The sequence below is a fragment of the Taudactylus pleione genome, unplaced genomic scaffold, assembly GCF_031769625.1.
Source record: "Taudactylus pleione unplaced genomic scaffold, aTauple2 ptg001325l, whole genome shotgun sequence".
In the NCBI taxonomy this organism is placed as follows: domain Eukaryota; kingdom Metazoa; phylum Chordata; class Amphibia; order Anura; family Myobatrachidae; genus Taudactylus; species Taudactylus pleione.
This window is the reverse complement of record NW_028285725.1, coordinates 252095-270747: the sequence shown is the minus strand read 5'-3', so window position 1 is coordinate 270747 and position 18653 is coordinate 252095. Positions and strand designations below refer to the sequence as shown.

At 44.2% G+C, this 18653-nt stretch overlaps 1 protein-coding gene across 1 annotated transcript; it reads left to right on the top strand.

Moving 5' to 3' along the window:
• The first annotated feature begins 1872 nt into the window (after positions 1-1872).
• YIPF6 (Yip1 domain family member 6) lies at positions 1873-17959 on the top strand. Its single transcript, XM_088463132.1, has 7 exons — positions 1873-2384; positions 4479-4607; positions 6210-6288; positions 7315-7357; positions 9117-9242; positions 12734-12891; positions 17254-17959. Exons 1-7 carry the CDS (start codon positions 2328-2330, stop codon positions 17379-17381), a joined length of 720 nt encoding a protein of 239 aa, XP_088319258.1. The 5' UTR covers positions 1873-2327; the 3' UTR covers positions 17382-17959.
• The last annotated feature ends 694 nt before the right edge of the window (positions 17960-18653 follow it).

The window sequence follows — 18653 nt, the reverse complement described above, 5'->3', positions numbered from 1 at the left end:
TCTGAATCAGACCCAGAGTCAGTACATCATCCAACAGAGGGCTGCAACTCCTTGAACAAGAAGTATGAAACACCTAATGAGGGAAGCGGGGTTTAACCCTGACTGGATTATTTTTAGCAACCACCTACCGTGGTAATCTGTTGCTACTCCGAGTATAATTCTTTTAGGGTTTTCTGGTGAAGAGAGTATGTGTGTGGACTTACCATAACCGTGGCTTCATCTAGTGTTGTTCCATGAGCCTGAGGATGATCCTCGAGGGGTATCATGGGTTCTTTGCATGAAGCCACCTTTCTGGGGTCTTCTTGTGCCTTGAAAGTCTCGGGTCGGACACGTGGCTCTCGAAGTCCGACCCCCTGGAAGGGCCTCCTGAGAGGCTTGTTTGCTTTATTAAGGTTAGAAAAGGATTTCCTAGATTTGTGGTGTGATTTGACCTCCTCTCTAAACTGAGGGTCAAAGAGGTCGGCATTCGTAAGGACTACATGGACTTAGGAGCAGGGTCTGCTAGACTTGCAATAGTTAACCACCTAAATTTGTAGGTATTGGTTATGTGATTAAATGTTTGACCTATAATAAGAGTTGCTCTGATAATGGCCTTAAGCTTAGACTTCAAAGAATCTAGGGTACCTCCAGACTCTGACTCTCTCTCTGCTTTGTCCAGTATAAAGAGGGCCAGCTGTGTCCGCTATTTTGTATTGGATCTTTCTTAACATACAATCAGTGGGGTCATTGTGTCTTTTCTCACCCACTTTAGAGACTAATGCTGGGTCGATGTTAGGGGCAAATAAAGCAGGTACACCTGGCAACCCCGTACTGGAGCGCAGGACTAATTCATCTTCCTTAATAAGGGTTGCTCTAAAGGTGAGCTGAGCAAATTTTTGTACCTCTGAATTTCTCTTTAGGGCCCAGTGTGTGGAATATAATTTTGATGGAGGGTTCGCCCCACTAAAGCCACTCTGGCCTCGCTAAATTCCCTACGCTAGGAAGAGGTTCTCGTTATATCCTCTTACTCCCAAACTACAGAGGAAGGATGGCCAGAATCTGTAGAGGAAATATTTGGCTGTTTCGTGGGTGACCCCTTATACAGACTGAGGGTCCCTTCATGCTGCCAGCTACGGGCAGAAGCATTGTGCTTGCTCCGAGCACTAGAAGTGTTGCCTGCTACGGGCAATTCTAGGGAATGGGGGAATATCACCTGAGCAGGTGGCCCGAGGTTAAACTATTTTTATGTGTTTTGCTCGGTTCCTGTGGGATTCCTGAACAGAAAGGTGACCTAGCACTTTCATGAGGAAAATGATTTGCCTCAGAGTCTGAGGAGTTAGATGTTCCCAAATTTGTGACTGGAACAGATTTTAATTTTGTATGTCATTTCCTCAGATGATGAAGATAGTGCCCCTTTATGTGCTCTTTTCCATGTAAAACTGCCAGCAGCAGTGGCAGGGCCGGCTCTAGGGGTGTCCGACCAGTGCGGTCGAACAGGGACGCCACCCATAGAGGGCGCAACATCCCGATTTCAGCGGGACAGTACTGTCCCTCTGTTACGCCTGAGGGCCGAAGTCCTACCGTCCAACATTACCCCTTCCACCCGCTACAAAATGCTCTGCTCCTGGACTTCCCACCTAATGGATGATTGCAGTCACCTGTGTTGAACTAGTTAATTTATGAGACAGGAGTTTCACACAGGTGACTGCAATCATCCATTAGGTGGGAAGTCCAAGAGCAAAGCATTTTGTTCTTAATGGAACGGGTCATGTTGGAGGGTCTGCGAAGTGGCCATCGGGTGGTCATATCAGGAGGTTGGGGACCCCCACCCTTCGCAGCTGTGCGGCGGAGCCGGACCCTGGAGTCGGACTGGATGCTGAGCGCAAGTGAGTGTACCGGCCCGTGATTTCTGTTGCCGGCCCTGCCCTAATGCATGCAGCTGTACAGTGTATGGGAACGCTGCTCGTCATAGAGTGGTAGAAGAAGATTAATCAAAGATTTTTTCTCCAGCTGCAGTAATACATCAGCAAGCTCATTGGGCAGCATTGCTGGTACCTGTAGTTGCACAGCGGCTGGGAATACACAAGAACCCGGTTATACGGGCGTATGGTCACATCATCATTCAGTGCACAGTGTTCGACTTCGTAATGTAATATCATCAGTACTGTATATTACACCCAATCCCCGACGCGGCGGGGGCAGTGCGCATGCGCGGGCTGTTACCATGAAGACCAGGACGCCGGCTGGGGAGGTGTCACTGCTGCGCCAGAAGCGGAAGTTGTTTTGGGCTGTGGATAATGACGCACTGAGGTCTGACTCCACGTAGCTACACTACAGATTGGAAAAAGATGGAGGAAAACATGGCGGAGACGGAAGAACGGCAGGAAAGCGGCAGTAAGCAGCTGGTGAGCTTACAGAGCTGCTGGCAAGGGGATCAGGGCGGCTCCAGTGATGATGCGGGAGGAGATCTGTCACTGCAGCTAAGTGCAATGTCTACTAAGGGCAGAAGGGTTCACATAAGTTTCTGACTCGTAAATAGAGCAATAAGGCGTGTCGACTAGGAGAGATTTGTACTGGTGTCATTGCCTGCTGAGAGGTCACATTACGGTTTTCATTTGTGTGATATAGGTGTAGTGCCATCACCATTTATTCGGGGGAGAGGTGTAGGGCCATGGCTACCTATGGGACGGGTATAACCGGTGCTGGGCCATCTCCACATATGGTGCGGTTGACATGTGTAGAGTCATCGGCACCTATGGGGAGGGGGTGACGGGTGCAAGGCCATTTCCACCTATGGACGGGGGAAGGGTGATGGGATTAGGGCCATCCCCACCTCCGGTTTGGGGGCCGGAGGTGACAGGTGTAGGGACATCGCCACCATTGGGTGAGGGGGTGACAGGTGTAGGGCTATTCCCACCTATAAAGGAGAAGTGACAGGTGCTGGAGTCATCACCACATATGGAGAGGGTGACTTGTGTATGGTCATTGCACTCTATGGGGTGGGAGGGTGACAGGTGCAGGAGCATGTCCACCTGTGGGTGGGGAATGTGACAGATATAGGGCCATAAGCACCTGTGGGGGAGTTACCTGTGTAGGGCTTTCGCCATCTATGGGGGAGGTACAGGTGTAGGGCATTGCAATCTGTGGGTGCTGAAATGACAGATGTAGTGTCATCGCCACCTATGGGGGGGTGACAGGTGTAGAGCTATTGACACCTATTGGAAAGTTACAAGTGTAGGGCCATCGCCACTTATGGGAGTGGGTGACAGTTGTAGGGCTGTTGCCATCTATGGGAGGGGTGACATGTAAATGGTCATCCCTACTTATGAGGAGGGGTGACAGGCCTAGGGCCATCACTACCTATGGGAGGGTGGTGACAGGTACAGAGCCATCTCCACCTATAAGGGGGTGACAGGAGTAGGGCAATCAACGCCACCTATAGGGCAGTTGGTCACAAGTGTAGGGTTCTGGCTACTTATAGGGGTTGTGACAGGTGTAGAGTCATTGTCACCTATGGGGGGAGGCGTGACAGGTGTAGGTTCATGGCCACCTATGGGGGTTGACAGGTGTAAAGCCTTTGCCATTTACGGGTGGATGGCGACAGATATAGGCCTAACGCCTTGCATGGGGAGGGTGATAGGTGCAGGGCCACCTTTAGGGGGTTGACGGGTGTATGGGGAGGGAGTTACAGGTCATTGACATCTGTGTGGGGAGGGGGGGGGTCACAGGTGTAGGGCTGTTGCTACCTATCGGGTTCTGGGTGTGACAGAGATAGGATCATCACCCCCTAAGGGGGGGTAACAGGTGCAGGGCTATAGGCCCCCATACATCTGATTGAGGATCGTGCGATCAGACGGGAAACGCCAATCCACTGTTCGGAAATGCCGACCGGGGACCATCGATGTTCTGCGATCCGTCGCAGGACCGCTGAAATTTCACATGTTAAATTTCACTGATTTGACAAGCACGATGATTTGATCGTGATTGTCATATCTGTGAAATCCAACATGTTAGATTTCTGCGATGCCGGGTTGCAGGATCGCGGCAATCCATCTCTGATGGATGGGGGCCTTTACTCCACCTGTGAAGGGGAGATGACAGATATAGAGCTTTTATTGCCTATGGGGAGATGACCGGTGTAGGACCATTGCCACCTATGAGGGGAGTTAGGGGTGTAAGGCCATCGCAACCTATGGGAATGGTTGGTGACAGATGTAGGACTACCGCCACCTGGGAGTAGGGTGTTGCCCCCAATGGAGGAAGGGGTGACAGGTGTTGGGCCATAACCACCTGTGGGTGATGAGGTGACCGGTAGATGCCTGTCGCCACCTGATGGAGATGGTAGAGGTACATGGTCATCGCCACCTGCTGGGAAATGGGAGATGTGTTGAGCCGTTGCCACCTGTCGGGTACTATTCCGTTAAGAGCACTGTAAATGATTATATATGCTCCTGAGAAATGATGGGGCTGCATTATGTAAACAATTTGTTCCTTTCCAGTTTGCAGGATTATCGGATGTATCCATTTCGGGAGATATTCCTGTAGAGGGGGAGATCACTGTACCTATTGCCTCTCAGTCACAAGAAGATGATTTTTCTACACTTGATGAACCCGTTAGAGACACAATAGTATGTGAGAATAATCAGTAGATTACTTCTGTTTAATGTTACTGAAAGAAATGTCAAGAGTTAATTTATTTTTTCATTCATAGTCTCCCACCTGTTCCAGCAATTAAATGAGTTTTACTAAAATAGTTATAAAACTAATATGCTACATGCTGTCTTCCGTGTTGTCTGATAAATCTGTTACTATGTCACCAAGGTTTATTTGTGCTCAGTTTATATTGACAGATTGAATAAGTGTAGAAATTGATATTAATGCAGTTGCCGTACTTGGTAATCAGGCAGTGGAGAACCTACAGACAATGCACTTGGTCTGACTGCGCATGCTCTTATTTATCTTTTTCTTTAAAGCTGAGTGAGGCCAGGAAGGCTAGAGCGTCATCACCGGGACACTACCCAAATTTTGCTATGGTGCCTGATGAGGTACTAGTCTGTCCTAGCAAACAGGCGTACAGTATAAATTGAGCTAAACAGGGAAATACTGCAACAGCGCTTATACCATCATGAAAAACGCAAAATTAATGCAAAATTCATAATATTGAATATAATAGTAATACATATAAACAAAGATAGAACTAGAACAAAACTAGTTGCTCCCGGGAGTAAATAAATAATAACACATAACAATCAATAATATAAACAATTGTATGAGAGCTTGATGACTGGTAATAACTGGTAGGAAGGGAGCCTATGTGGAAACCTCAGTGATGCTGATTGCAAAACCAGACGATAAATAATAGTCTCAAATAGAAACAAAGTCTCCAGTGTTAACTGTAACAAAAGATGTATAATATGGGTTCCACAGCTGTTTAAATGGAGCGCAAATACGCTGAAATGGTAATCCTTTTTGGGAATAAGATTGATGTAACAGTATATGGGAGAAATCCCTTGATACTCCAGTACAGTCCTCTTTAACAGACTCCAGTCTGCGTGTTAAGCCTGGTAGTTTCAACGGCTAATGGGTGCGATCTGACTGCCAGGCCGTGGATAGAGGGCCCGGAGAGTCGGCTCCAAACGATCGTGGTCAGCTGACCACCGGTCTCCCGAGTGAGTCCTGGGCCACGCTGGGCCTCTATGAGCAGGGTCTCCATTCGGCTGTGAGTGCTTGCTTCAGCAAGCCAGTGAAACAAAGCGCTCTGGTGTGGAACAAGTGGCAAGTAAGTGCTCCAGGTGAGATGGCACCTGTAACTTTGACGCGTTTATCCGTGGTACACGGCTTTTTCAAGAAGCAGGTGTCTGATAGTATAAATTGGTATTTTGAAGCTTTGGTGTACAATCTTTGAAGCAAATAAGCTGTACTGTGATGTTGCTCATACCTAGGTGTTAAAATCCATTCAGTCCGCCTTAATCTTGACAGCACTGGATGTATTGAGTTCCCTAGTAGTGGGAGCCGTGTAGATATTGAGGTCCTGGCAGAGGGCAGGATTTATTAAGGGGAGTGTTAATGGAGTGGGCAACTCCTTAAAATACTTTTTACTTAGGCAATTGTCCTTTGCATGTATTAGAAATAAAATCCAAGCATTGCTGCTGATATACATTTTGCATACTTCGATAACTAGTCAAAGATGTATTTCCTAGTTGGATCTGATTTATCTTCCCCCTTTTCAGATGCGGGACTTGAAAGCTGTTGGGAAAAAGTTTTTTCATGTTATGTATCCGAAAAAGAGCACTGCACTTCTCAGAGACTGTGAGTATATAGAACCAGAGCTCTGCTTTACCAACAATAACCGATTATTTATTCCTTAGGATGTTTGTGGAACATGAACATAAATAGAAAATTGAAACACAAAAATAAAAAAAACGAGGCTAACCTTCTATTTAAGTGACACATATTCCAAGGAAATTAGAACACTCTTAGGGGTTGACCCTATAAGTCAGGAGTCTGCTCCCAGCATGAGTGTGACTATATGCTGATAATTTTTTGCAGCCTCATAGGGCTGCATACAAAAATACAGAAGTCCGGGACAAGATCGGGCCGCTCAGGGTACGTGTTGCGGTGCAGTTTCTGATATTTCAACACTGTTGAACGGCAACTCGCACCTAATAGGATCAACCCTAAGTGTGTTCTGTGACTTCTTGTTTCCTCTTACATATACAGCCATGTGTTAAACATGCAAAGAGAAGTTTAGATGTCCATACTGATCTAAGCTATTGCAGCACGTTAACATCTCAGCAAATTGGGAGATTGTGTTAAATTCTGGGGGCAGTAAAAGTGATCAGGGTTGAAATGCTGGGTCACTCGACCTGGCTTATTTCAACCCTGCCCTTTCACACAGCACAATAACCCGCGTTGTTGCATGCTCACGTACAAAAACTTGGGTTATTGGAGCTAGTGGAAAAGGGATATTAGTGAGCAACTAATTAGGCGTCTTGTTTTTTTTTGTTCTCTTCGCTAAAAAGATAGTTAACACTTATTTTTTAATGCAAAGTCAAATCACGCCTCCACAATTATCATTTAAATGCCGTTTAACAATTTTCAAGCATAATTTATCACCCAGCAACAAACTTGCGGAGTGATGGATCCATGCATTTAAATCCGCTTGGTTAATTATAGAGCATTATTATTTAATTAATGTTTAAGTGCTGCATTGAAGGTTTCTGAACCTATCTCCTCCACGCACTAGCAAGAAAACATAGATAGGGCTATAATAATACTGCTGCTGTTCCCTAACCACTTTAAATCTAAAATGATGGTGATCTGATTTTTCCGTAGGGGATTTATGGGGCCCTCTTGTGCTCTGTGTCTCACTTGCATTGTAAGTACTTGTTTTATTTATTGCTTTCTGTTCCCCTGGATGTATGCCAACTCTGTGCCATTGTATTTCCAGTACTGGGTTCATGCCTAACCTTTCACTTGCAATAACGTAGGGCCGGATTCTGAGGTGGGAGTAAAGCCAAAAACAGCAAGTGACTGTGCACCTGGGCAAAACCATGTTGCACTGCAGGTGGGGCAGATGTAAAATGTGCGATTAGATTTATATTTGGGAGGGGTGTGTTCAAACGCAAATCTAAATTGCTGTGTAAAAATAAAGCTGCCCAGTATTTGTGAGCTACATGCAAAGGGTTCCAGACTTTAGATAGGCAGTGAAAAGGTAGTCAAGATAGACACCAGATGTTAGACAATCAATAGGTCGACACACTAAAAGTCGACAGGTACAAATGGTCGACTTATTTTTATTTTTTTAGGGTTAGGCACTTACCGGAGGGTTACAGTTAGGCACTTACCCCGACGGTTAGGGTTAGCACTATGAGGGAGGGTTAGGCACCAATGGGAAGGTTAGGGTGAAAATTAGGGTTAAAAAACATGGCAACCATTTTTGCCGAGCTCCTGTGTTTGTCGGGATCGTGTTTCCCGGTGGTGTATGTGATTGTTCTTATCAGTGTGTAAGCCCCGTGTTTCCCTCCCGTGAGATACGTGTAGGCTGCTTGTGTGTGTGCGAGTTATGAAAGTGTTAAATATGTAAAAAAAAATTACGTGGGGTTCCCCCACTCCCCAAAGCATAACCAGCCCCAGGCTCCTGAGCCAGTCCTGGTTCTAAAAATACAGGGGGAAAAACGTGTAGGGTTCCCCATATATTTTAGGAACCAGCACTGGGCTCCTGAGCAAGTCTGAGTTTTAAACATAGGGGGGAAAAGTGGCGTGAGGTTCCAACCTATATTTAAAACCAGCTCTGGACTCAGCCTAGCCGGGGTGTAATGCCACAGCCAGGGGACCCTTTCACCGGGTCACCCCGGCCAAAGCATTAACACCCCAAGCTAATCAGCCAAACTGGGGATTTCTCTAATAAAGGGGTTCCCCCTCTCCCCAGCACCACAGGCTTAGGCTTAGCCTGGTGCTCTTCATTCACCCCTGGCCGGTGGGTGCAGGGGTAATAATGTAGATTGTTACTATTGTTTTTTACAGTGGAGCTACAACGTGCCTCCCCTTTGGCACTTGTGAAACTACCTGCAGGTGGCCGGCTCCCGAACCCTCACTGTAAAAAAATTGTAAAATAACCACAGTACTCGCACACCATTGAAAGTTACAAAACACACTCGCACATACTTAACTTCTACCAGATGTTCGGTCCACTTTTTCAGTAGAAATTCCCATGGTTTTCCTGGAAAAAGAAATCCAATACTCACCTAACTCCTGGTGTAGCATCTGTCCTTTTTTCCAGTAGACTCCCCAGGACTAGCCAAAATAAAGTTGGCATATTTCTACCACGGTAAGTGACCGAGACCGGCTGGTTTCTGTCATTAGCCCTGCCCACCAGCCAATCAGAGGCCGCAATGGGTATTGTGTTTATGCCATTGTAATTCTGCTACGGACACTAGGTGGCGCAATACAATTAAAAGATGATAAAAAAATATTACAAGTGACTTAATATTGTCAATGTGATACTACCAGCAATGCAGATTTGCTTTGTTAAAATCTGGACTCTATAACTGTTTCATTCTCTTGCTGTTGCTTAGCGGGTAACTGTGTATAGACATTTGGATTTTCATCTGTTAATTTTCTATTTCTACTTCAAGAATGCTTCAGGGTGGTTACGCTAACAGCAAAGATGACGGAGGTCCCCAATTTGCTGAAGTGTTTGTAATTATCTGGTTTGGGGCGGTGGTCATCACTTTGAACTCCAAGCTTCTTGGGGGAACCATGTAAGTCATTTTTAAGCTTCATCTTAATTCTTTTCAGTGATGAAATAAGTTTACCAAGTAATGACAAATATGAATGGACTTTCATAGATTTCAAATAATAAACACGTAATGTGGCGCTGACATAGCAGGACATGTCTGCTCACGCTGCAATGACTAAATAGAAATGGAAAGAAAGATAATTATTTTGTTAATAATTGGTTCAAGTCCAGTAAAGATAGTTTAGAAATCCTGATTTGAAATCCATAACCATTGCTCTACTCCTGTGGTAGAAGGCTGTGGATATGCACATCCAGCACAGTGTTACATAGGAAGCGTTACATATGTGCTGCTGTAAGGATTCATCTTTTTATTCATCAGAAGGTTCCTTAAAATTAATGTGAGAAGAAAAACTGATTTACAAACTCTTGAAAACTGATTCTCCTCTAGAAGACGAGATATTAGTTAATTATTCCTTTATAGGTATAGTTTAGGTATATGGAAAGAAATGGTTGTGTAGTATTGGACTAGAAAGGACAATGAGGACCATGTATGTAAACTATAGCGCAGGAATAGAGTTCAAAAAATTAAGCAAACATGGGTTTGGGTTAGATTTTCATTTTCCTGGGCACAAGTTCTTCTAATTGTCCCAGGCAGTGTTCTGTTCTGAAGTTGTAACACATGGTTCATCCACTTAGAAAAGTTCCTTTGCATTTTTGAATTTACATAGTGACCCCTCTATTCTATATATCTACCTTATAGTGTGCTGCCCCCATTTACTTGGGCTCAACAAGGTGGCGACACAAGCACAGGGATGCTGGGTCATGTCTTCCGAAAAGCTCCTTCAAGTTAGCTGGTGGTGGAATTCTATGGCTCATTCCATCCCATTCCTCAGGTGCTTGTTTGCATTAAGATTTGATGACTGATCAGACCAGTTCATTAATTTCAAATAATATTTCAATCTCTCAATCACCTGAGCTGCGAGATGGCCGAAACATACACAAATTATTGTGATTTGTGTATGTTTCTTTCAAGAGTTAAAATAGGGTTAATGTTAATAAAAAAATTACGTAGGGTCCCTCCTTCAAAAGCATAACCAGCCCCTGACTTGACAGCCAGTCCTAGTTCCTAAAATTAAAGGAAACAAATGAGTAGGGTTCCACCGTAATTTAAGAACCAGCACCAGGCTGCAGGGCCAGTCCTGGTTTTAAATATAGGGGGAAAAAAATTGCATAGGGGTCCCCCCTATATTTAAAACCAGCACCAGATACAAAACGGCCGGGGTGTAATGCACCAGCCCGGAGACCCTGTTACCGGGTCTCCAGGGCCAAAACATTATCACCCCAAGCTGCTCAGGTCAAGCCAGGGATCTCAGGGGAGGTGGGGACCCCTGAAAAAAGGGGTACCCCCTCTCCCGAACTCCAGGCTTGGTCTGAAGCCCGGGGTCTACCCTCGCACCCCTGGAGGTGCGGGGGTAATAAAGTGAAGAATATATGTAAACTAAACTATTGTATTTTACAGTGGGACTACAGGTGCCAGCATGCCTGCCCTCTGGCACTTGTGGAACTACAAGTGCCAGCAGGCAGCCAGCACCCGTACCCCCACTGTAAAATAGTTTAAACAAAGACATAACACACACCGTGTCTAGTAAAGATTTATTACACACATCCATCTATCACACATACTTAACTGTACCAGCTGGTCTGTCTTCTTCTCCAATGTAGAATCCGTGTGGAATGACCTGCAAAAATGATCGTATACTCACCTTCATCCTGGCGCTGGTCTTCGTAGCATCCAGGGTCTTTGCTAAACAATAAAATGACTTACCCGAAACCAAGCCGAACCAAGCTGTTGCATACATATACTTACACTACGCAAAATGATAGATGATCGGAATCCTCTTTTTTCTTATGGCCCGCTGGTCAATCAGCGGCCGCTTTACATGTAGCGGCCGCTCATTGGCTGGTCCCACGTGGGTAAATCGTTTTATTGTCTTGCATAGACCCTGGATGCTACGGAGACCGGCGCCAGGATGGAGGTGAGTATACAATCTGTTTTGCAGGTCATTCCACACGGATTCTACATTGGAGAAGAGGACAGACCAGCTGGTACAAGTAAGTATGTGTGATAGATGGATGTGTGTAATCAATCTTTACTAGGCAAGGTGTGTGCGTGGTGTCTTTAACTATTTATTATACAGTGGGGCTACGGGTGCCGGCCGCCTGCTGGCACTTGTAGTTCCACAAGTGCCAAAGGGCAGGCAGGCTGGAACCTGTAGTCCCTTTGTAAAATACAATAGTTTACATCTATTCTTCACTTTATTACCTCTGTATTCCACAGCTTAGGTGTGCGGGGAAGGTCCCAGGGCTTCAGACCAAGCCAGGTGTTCGGGAGAGGAGGGACCCCTTATTTTGGGGGGTCTCCACCTCCCCTGAGATCCCCGGCTTGGCCTGAGCAGCTTGGGGTGATAATGCTTTGGCCCTGGAGACCCGGTAATAGGGTCACCAGACTGTGGCATTACACCCTGGTATTTTTGGGTCCGGTGCTGGCTTTAATTATAGGGGGACCCCTACGCAATTTTTTCCCCCTATAATTAAAACCAGGACTGGCTCTGCAGCCTGGTGCTGGTTCTTAAATTACGGTGGAACCCTACTCGGTTTGTTCATCGTAATTTTAGGAACCAGGACAGGCTGGCAAGTCCGGGGCTGGTTATGCTTTTGGGAGGGTGGGGGGAAGGAACCCTACTTCATTTTATATTTTTTTAGACAATTAACCCGCTTTTTACAGGTACAACACAAGCAGCTTACACGTATCTCACTGATATGTGCAGGCTGCTTGCTAGGGAGAGTTGTTCAGAGAGAAATCACTGCAATCTCGGGTGAGATAACTCACTCGAGCTTGCTTTAATATCACCCACATCACCATCGGCAAACGCCTTTAACCTCAAATCACCTGTTGGTAAATTTGGAATAAAAGACGGTGATTAAATCACCCGAGTTTTGTCGAGTTCCAGTGAGATTAATCTATTTGAAAATCGGACCATCTCGAATCTTAGTAAACTTACCCCCTGGAGTTGAATGAAAGCTCTGTTTTCAACTGCTTACTATGCCTGTGAAAGAGAGGGTCAGGCTTGTCCATGGTCAGGAAGAGCCCTCTCCACTAAGAGGATGTGGAGTGCAAACAAGATATAGGATTGGTTATCTGAAAACTGGGCAACCGTTTTAGAGTAAACAGCATGTGTGGGGTTTATTTACTAGGGCTATGGTAAGCCGTGGAGGCGGAAGATGATCCCCCCCCCTCTCATTGGTGCACACACAGTCTTCACAATTGATATATATATATATATATATATTTTTTTTTAAACAAAACATTTTTAAACTCCAGGGCCACAATCCTGTGGTATCCACACTCACTCAGGTACCAGGGCTCGCGAGGAATCGTGACTGCCTACATAAAGCAGCATACTGACTGACTGTGACTTGCTATTGTCTAAATGGTTTCTTATGTCTTTTCAGCTCTTTTTTCCAAAGCTTGTGTGTGCTGGGCTACTGTATCCTGCCTCTTACCGTGGCGATGTTGGTGTGCCGGCTACTGCTGCTGGCGAGTGTGTCCATGACAACTTTCATCCTCCGACTGGTCATGGTGGCTGCAATGTTTGCCTGGTCTACTTTTGGTAAAGTCATCAATTCCTTTATATGTAATATACTGGAGCAGATATATACAGCTATTTAATACTATAGAGTTGGATATGTACAGTCAATATTTTGAGATGTCAATGAAAGTGTTTATATTTTTAGTATTATTTATGTTTATAGTACTATGAAAATGTCTGATTTCACAGTAAAGTGCAATCAACTACCCATACATGTTATCACGCTGTAATTACACTTCACCAATGCCACATACAACACTGTATGCCCAATACTGGTTTCTGTATAAACCAGAGTGTGACCTAATAAACTCTTTGTGCCTACTCCATAGGTAGTAAATGAAAATACTGAGTTGCAGGAGGAGATGAGGGGGTTCAGTCACAATAGAGTTAGCTATTTAGTGCCTGCTCTCAGCCTTCCTTCATAACACATCGTCTACCAGTGTCCCCAGATAGGACAGAAGAGGAAATTAGGTTTATGTCTGCTGACAAGTGCAAAAACTTGTGTATTTGTCACATTTTCAAACCCTTAGAACTTTTATAAGATTCCATACTTGTAGCCTGCATTGATGTCCCATTTAGTATACCGAGTGCAATAAAAAGCGACAAACCTAAGGTAAAAAAAATGACATTAGTTGATGTGGAATGACACGACCACACCAACCCCGGATGCCAATCCACAGTGCTGTTAGTAGTCTGACTGCCTTCCCTCCATTTATACATTGGGTGCAAGGCTGGTAGACTTTCATTTTGCATACCGCTATATTTGCTTGTATAGAGACAAGGTGCTATAACCTGCACTGTAGTGTGAGGTCATGGGAAGGCCGATGTGTGACAAGTTAGGAAGGACAATACAATGTGAGGGGTGACAGCTATGGGACCTTGCCCTTCTTTATGCACTTTCTACTGCTGGAGGCATCAGTGCTCCTCATAGGGGCACCTTTAAAAGTAAAAATAATATTTATGTATTTTCTTTCTACTTTCTGGAAATGTTCCATTTTAAACATTTCATAAAGCAAAGTAGCTTTCACAGATGCCTGGTGTGCAAAGAAGCTAAATATAATTCAGTTTCAAAGTGGGATAGAAGTTACTAATTGTGTGTTATATATTTTACACTTGTTAAAGATTAAGGACTGTACTTTAAGGACAGCACTTACCGAATGACTGCTACACTGCGGGATTTCATTATAGAAATCTCGGTGCTGAGTGCTAATGTCCGCTGGTCCGCAAATTTTCATTTTTTTGTTTTGCCAAGCCCTATAGATTCCTACTGTGGAACTAAGTGGACGTGATCCACGCATAGGGCGAGGTGAGTATGGATATTTTTTTTTTTTTTTTTTTTTTACAGGTACTTGTGGATTATCTACTTTGAGAAGAGATTGCGAAATGGCTTCAGGGATACTTAGTTGATTATGTGAGATAGTGAGTGTGCATGTATGTTTTAATAAACTTTTACCGTGTGTATGTTCTGTCGTTTATTAGATATTTATTTTGCAGTGGCACTACAGGTACCAGCAGGCCCGTAATGCCCCGCATGCTGCTACTTGTGGTTCTCCAAGTACCAGCATGTGGGGAGGCTTGCTTGGGACCTGCAGTTCCACTATTTTTAACTCCCTCAATCACATCACACTTACACAATCAACCCGGCACCCACCGCTCCAGGGGTGCCGGGGATAGCCCCCGGCGATCAGCCCAGGCCTGGGGGGACCTGGAGAGGGGGACCCCTTTATTGGGGAGGTCCCCAGGGATCTCAGGCCTGGACTGACTAGCGGTCAGGAGTAATGCTTTGGCCGGGGGACCCAATGAAAGGGTTCCCCGGCTGTGGCATTACACCCCCTACCCCCCGCTGTAAAAAGTTTGGTGCTGGTTATGGAAATTACAGGTAACCCCTACGCTTTTTGTCCCTTGTATTTCCAGAACCAGGACCAGATCAGAGCCCAGTGCTGGTTGCGCTAAATACAGGTGACCCCTACATTGTTTGTCTTCTGTATTTAGCAGAACCACTACTAAAGCCTGAGGCTGGTTGTTCTTTTGGGGGGGGTACATGCCATTTTTTTATTTTTTTTTATTTTTATTACATGGGTTTTAATTTTTTTTTAAACACAGAAGCACAGACTGATGTCACTGATCCGTCCGTGCATCTGTGTTTATTTTTTTACACACAGATGCATGCATCACTGATCTCCCTGATCCGTGCATGTATCTGTGTTGGCCATCACATCGTTCACTGTGCATACATATGGATGGTGTGTGACACATCGTGAAAGTATGGTCGCTGAACTTTCTGCATGTAGAAGAGATCAGCGACCACGACCAACGACCCGCATCGCATCGTTGTCCGCCCCACACACAGCACATTTTTAAACGATATCTCATTCCAATTGGTCAGAAACTGCCATATCGTTTAAATAATCATACTGTGTGTGGGGGCCTTAACTTTCCTACATAGCTGTATGGGGTACAAGGAAAAACTAGTGACGTTACTGGTTGTGCAGTGCCCTCTAACTGTTACAGAAGCACTTTGCTGCCAACACGGATTTAATATAATACTGCCTCCAGGATCACCATTACTATATAATCCTTTATATCTAAATAGTAAGGTTACCCCAAGATATACAGTGCCTTGCAAAAGTATTCACCCCCCCTTTGCATTTTTCATGTTTTGTTGCCTCACAACCTGGAAGTAAAATGGATTGTTTGTAGGTGTGCATCATTTCATTCACAGAACATGCCTACAACTGTGATGTTGTGGTTTTTTTTATATTGTGAATCAAACAACATTTAGGACAACATAACAGAAAACCTCAGCGTGCATAACTATTCACCACCGTAAAGTCAGTACTTTGTTGAACCACGTTTTGCGGCAATTATAGCTGCAAGTCGCTTTGGATAAATCTCTATGAGCTTGCCACATCTTGCCCCTGGGATTTTTGTCCATTCCTCAAGGCAAAACTGCTCCAGCTCCTTCACGTTGGATGGTTTCCGATTGTGAACAACAATCTTCAAGTCTGACCACAGATTCTCAATTGGATTGAGATCTGGGCTTTGACTAGGCCATTCCAACACATTTTAAATGTTTCCCCTTAAACCACTCGAGTGTTGCTTTAGCAGTATGCTTCGGGTCATTGTCCTGCTGGAAGGTAAACCTCCGTTCCAGTCTCAAATCACAGGCAGACTAAAACAGGTTTTGCTCAAGAATATCCCTGTATTTAGCACCATGCATCTTTCCCTCGACTCGAATCAGTTTCCCAGTCCCTGCTGCTGAAAATCATCCCCACAACATGATGCTACCACCACCATGTTTCACTGTGGGGATGGTGTTCTTGGGGTGATGGGATGTGTTGGGTTTGCACCAGGCATAGCGTTTTCCTTGGTGGACGAAAAGTTCAATTTTAGTCTCATCTGACCAGAGCACCTTCCTCCATACATTTGGGGAGTCTCCCACATGCCTTTTGGCAAACTCAAATTGTGTTTTCTTATTTTTATCACTATGTAATGGCTTTTTTCTGGCCACTCTTCCATAAAGCCCAGCTCTATGGAGTGTACGGCTTATTGTGGTCACATGCACAGATACACCGGTCTCTGCTATGAAATTCTGCAGCCCCTTCAGGGTTACCTTTTGGTCTCTGTGCTGCCTCTCTGATTAATGCCCTCCTTGCCCGGTCTTTGAGTTTTGGTGGGCGGACCTCTCTTGGCAGGTTTCTTGTGGTACCATGTTCTTTTCATTTGATGATAATGGATTTGATGGTGCTCCTGGGGATCATCAAAGATTTGGATATTTTTTTTATAGCCCAACCCAGAATTGTACTTCTCAACAACTTTGTCCCTGACTTGTTTGGAGAGCTCCTTGGTCTTCATGGTGTGATGCCTCTTGCTTAGTGGTGTTGCAGCCTCTGGGGCCTTTCAGAAAAGGTGTGTTTATACTGACAGATCATGTGACACTTAGATTTCACGCAGATGAACTTCATTTCACTAATTGTCTTCTGAAGGTAATTGGTTGCACCAGAACTTTTGAGGGGCTTCATAGCAAAGGGAGTGATTACATATGCACATGCCAATTTTCAGAATTTTATTTATAAAGATTCTTTTTTTTTTTTTTTATATATATATATTTTTCTCATTTCACTTCAACAAATTTAGACTATTTTGTGCAGATCCATCACATAAAATTCAGATAAATTACAACCTGTAAATTTTTTTTTTTTTTAACAAAAAAGGTAAAAAGCCAAGGGGGGGAGGTGAATTCTTTTGCAAGGCACTGTATATATGCATTCAAGTCTTTAAAACCCTGATGTTACTTTGATCTGCTTGACTATGTATGTTGTGCATTGATACAAATGACAGCAAGGAAATACAATTGTGTGACTTGAGATTTTTCTGTTGCAGCCTCCACTGCCTTCCTAGCAGACAGTCAGCCACCTAACCGCAGAGCCTTGGCAGTCTATCCCATATTCCTGTTCTACTTTGTCATCAGTTGGATGATCCTGACCTTCAGTCCCTCGTCATCCCCTTAGTTCTGCGGTGGGCTCATTTTGTTTCATTACAAAAGGACTTATGTGAGCTTGTTTGATGGGAATCTCCGAGCAGTGTGGAGGATCACGTGAGACCTGTGTCCAAATGACCAAAAACCCACAAGGAAGTAAAATGTAAACACATCTCTTTGTATTTTATTTTGTGTCTATATTTGTTTTCCTCTTCCACCTGGACAGAATCTCTAGGGGTATATTTACTAAAGTGCGGGTTTTTTAGAAGTGGAGTTGTTGACCATAGCAACCAATCAGATTCTACTTCTCATTTATCTAGCACCTTCTAGATAATAGCTAGAATCTGATTGGTTGATATGGGCAACAACTCTACTTCTAAAAAAAACCCCTGCACTTTAGTAAATCTACCCCTTGTACTGTAGTTGGTGGTAAGCCATTGCCCAGGATTGTGCTGCAGTTCTGTGGCAACTCCTTCAGTACTGGAAGTTTACAAAAAAGAGAGGTAATGTTAAACTGCATTCCACTACTGATCACAATGACCTGATTGATGCTTGCTTCGTTACTTTGTCTCTTATACACATTACTGTTGCTGAAGGTCAAATGATAGGGATGTAATTCAAAGTTGTTCATTATTTTTTTTTATTTTTATTTTTTATTTTTGCTTAAGCAACACAACTTGTAACCAGTAATAACAATAATAATAATTGTATGCTCAATAGAAAGATTTTGGGAAAAAAATTGGACAAGAACAAAAGATTACATATCAGCAGTTGTGCAGAGAAATAATCTGCAGCCGAGCATAGCAACGTCATTATATATGTGGAGACAATACAATTCTTGCTTTTGAACTCAACTGCCAACTCTGCAACTTGTTCCACCTGTACTTTCCATCTGATATATGAATGTTGCATTGTGTAGCTTTTAAATAAATCTCTCTACCTTATCGGACAACTTAGTGGTTCAAAAGTGCAGTTGTTAGATGGAGATCTATGTTGCAGAGTCTTTGCTAGAAATGATTGAAGGAGTTTTATTTTACAGCCGGAGGCCTTCCTGTTATTCCAGTGTACATCAAGCTGTGTATAGGGCTGTAGTGCACTGAATGTAAAGACAATATCATTCTAGTAGTATCACAAACATATTAAGTGTACAGGAGGGGAGTACATGTGCTGGAAATGGGGCTATGCATTGCTTACCCTTATGCACAGGGGTTAATGACTATATTAAAACACCACTGTGCATCTTTCTTTCCTAAGGTGTTAGTGCATTTGGAGGGGTCAGCTGTGAATTTCTTTAAATACATGA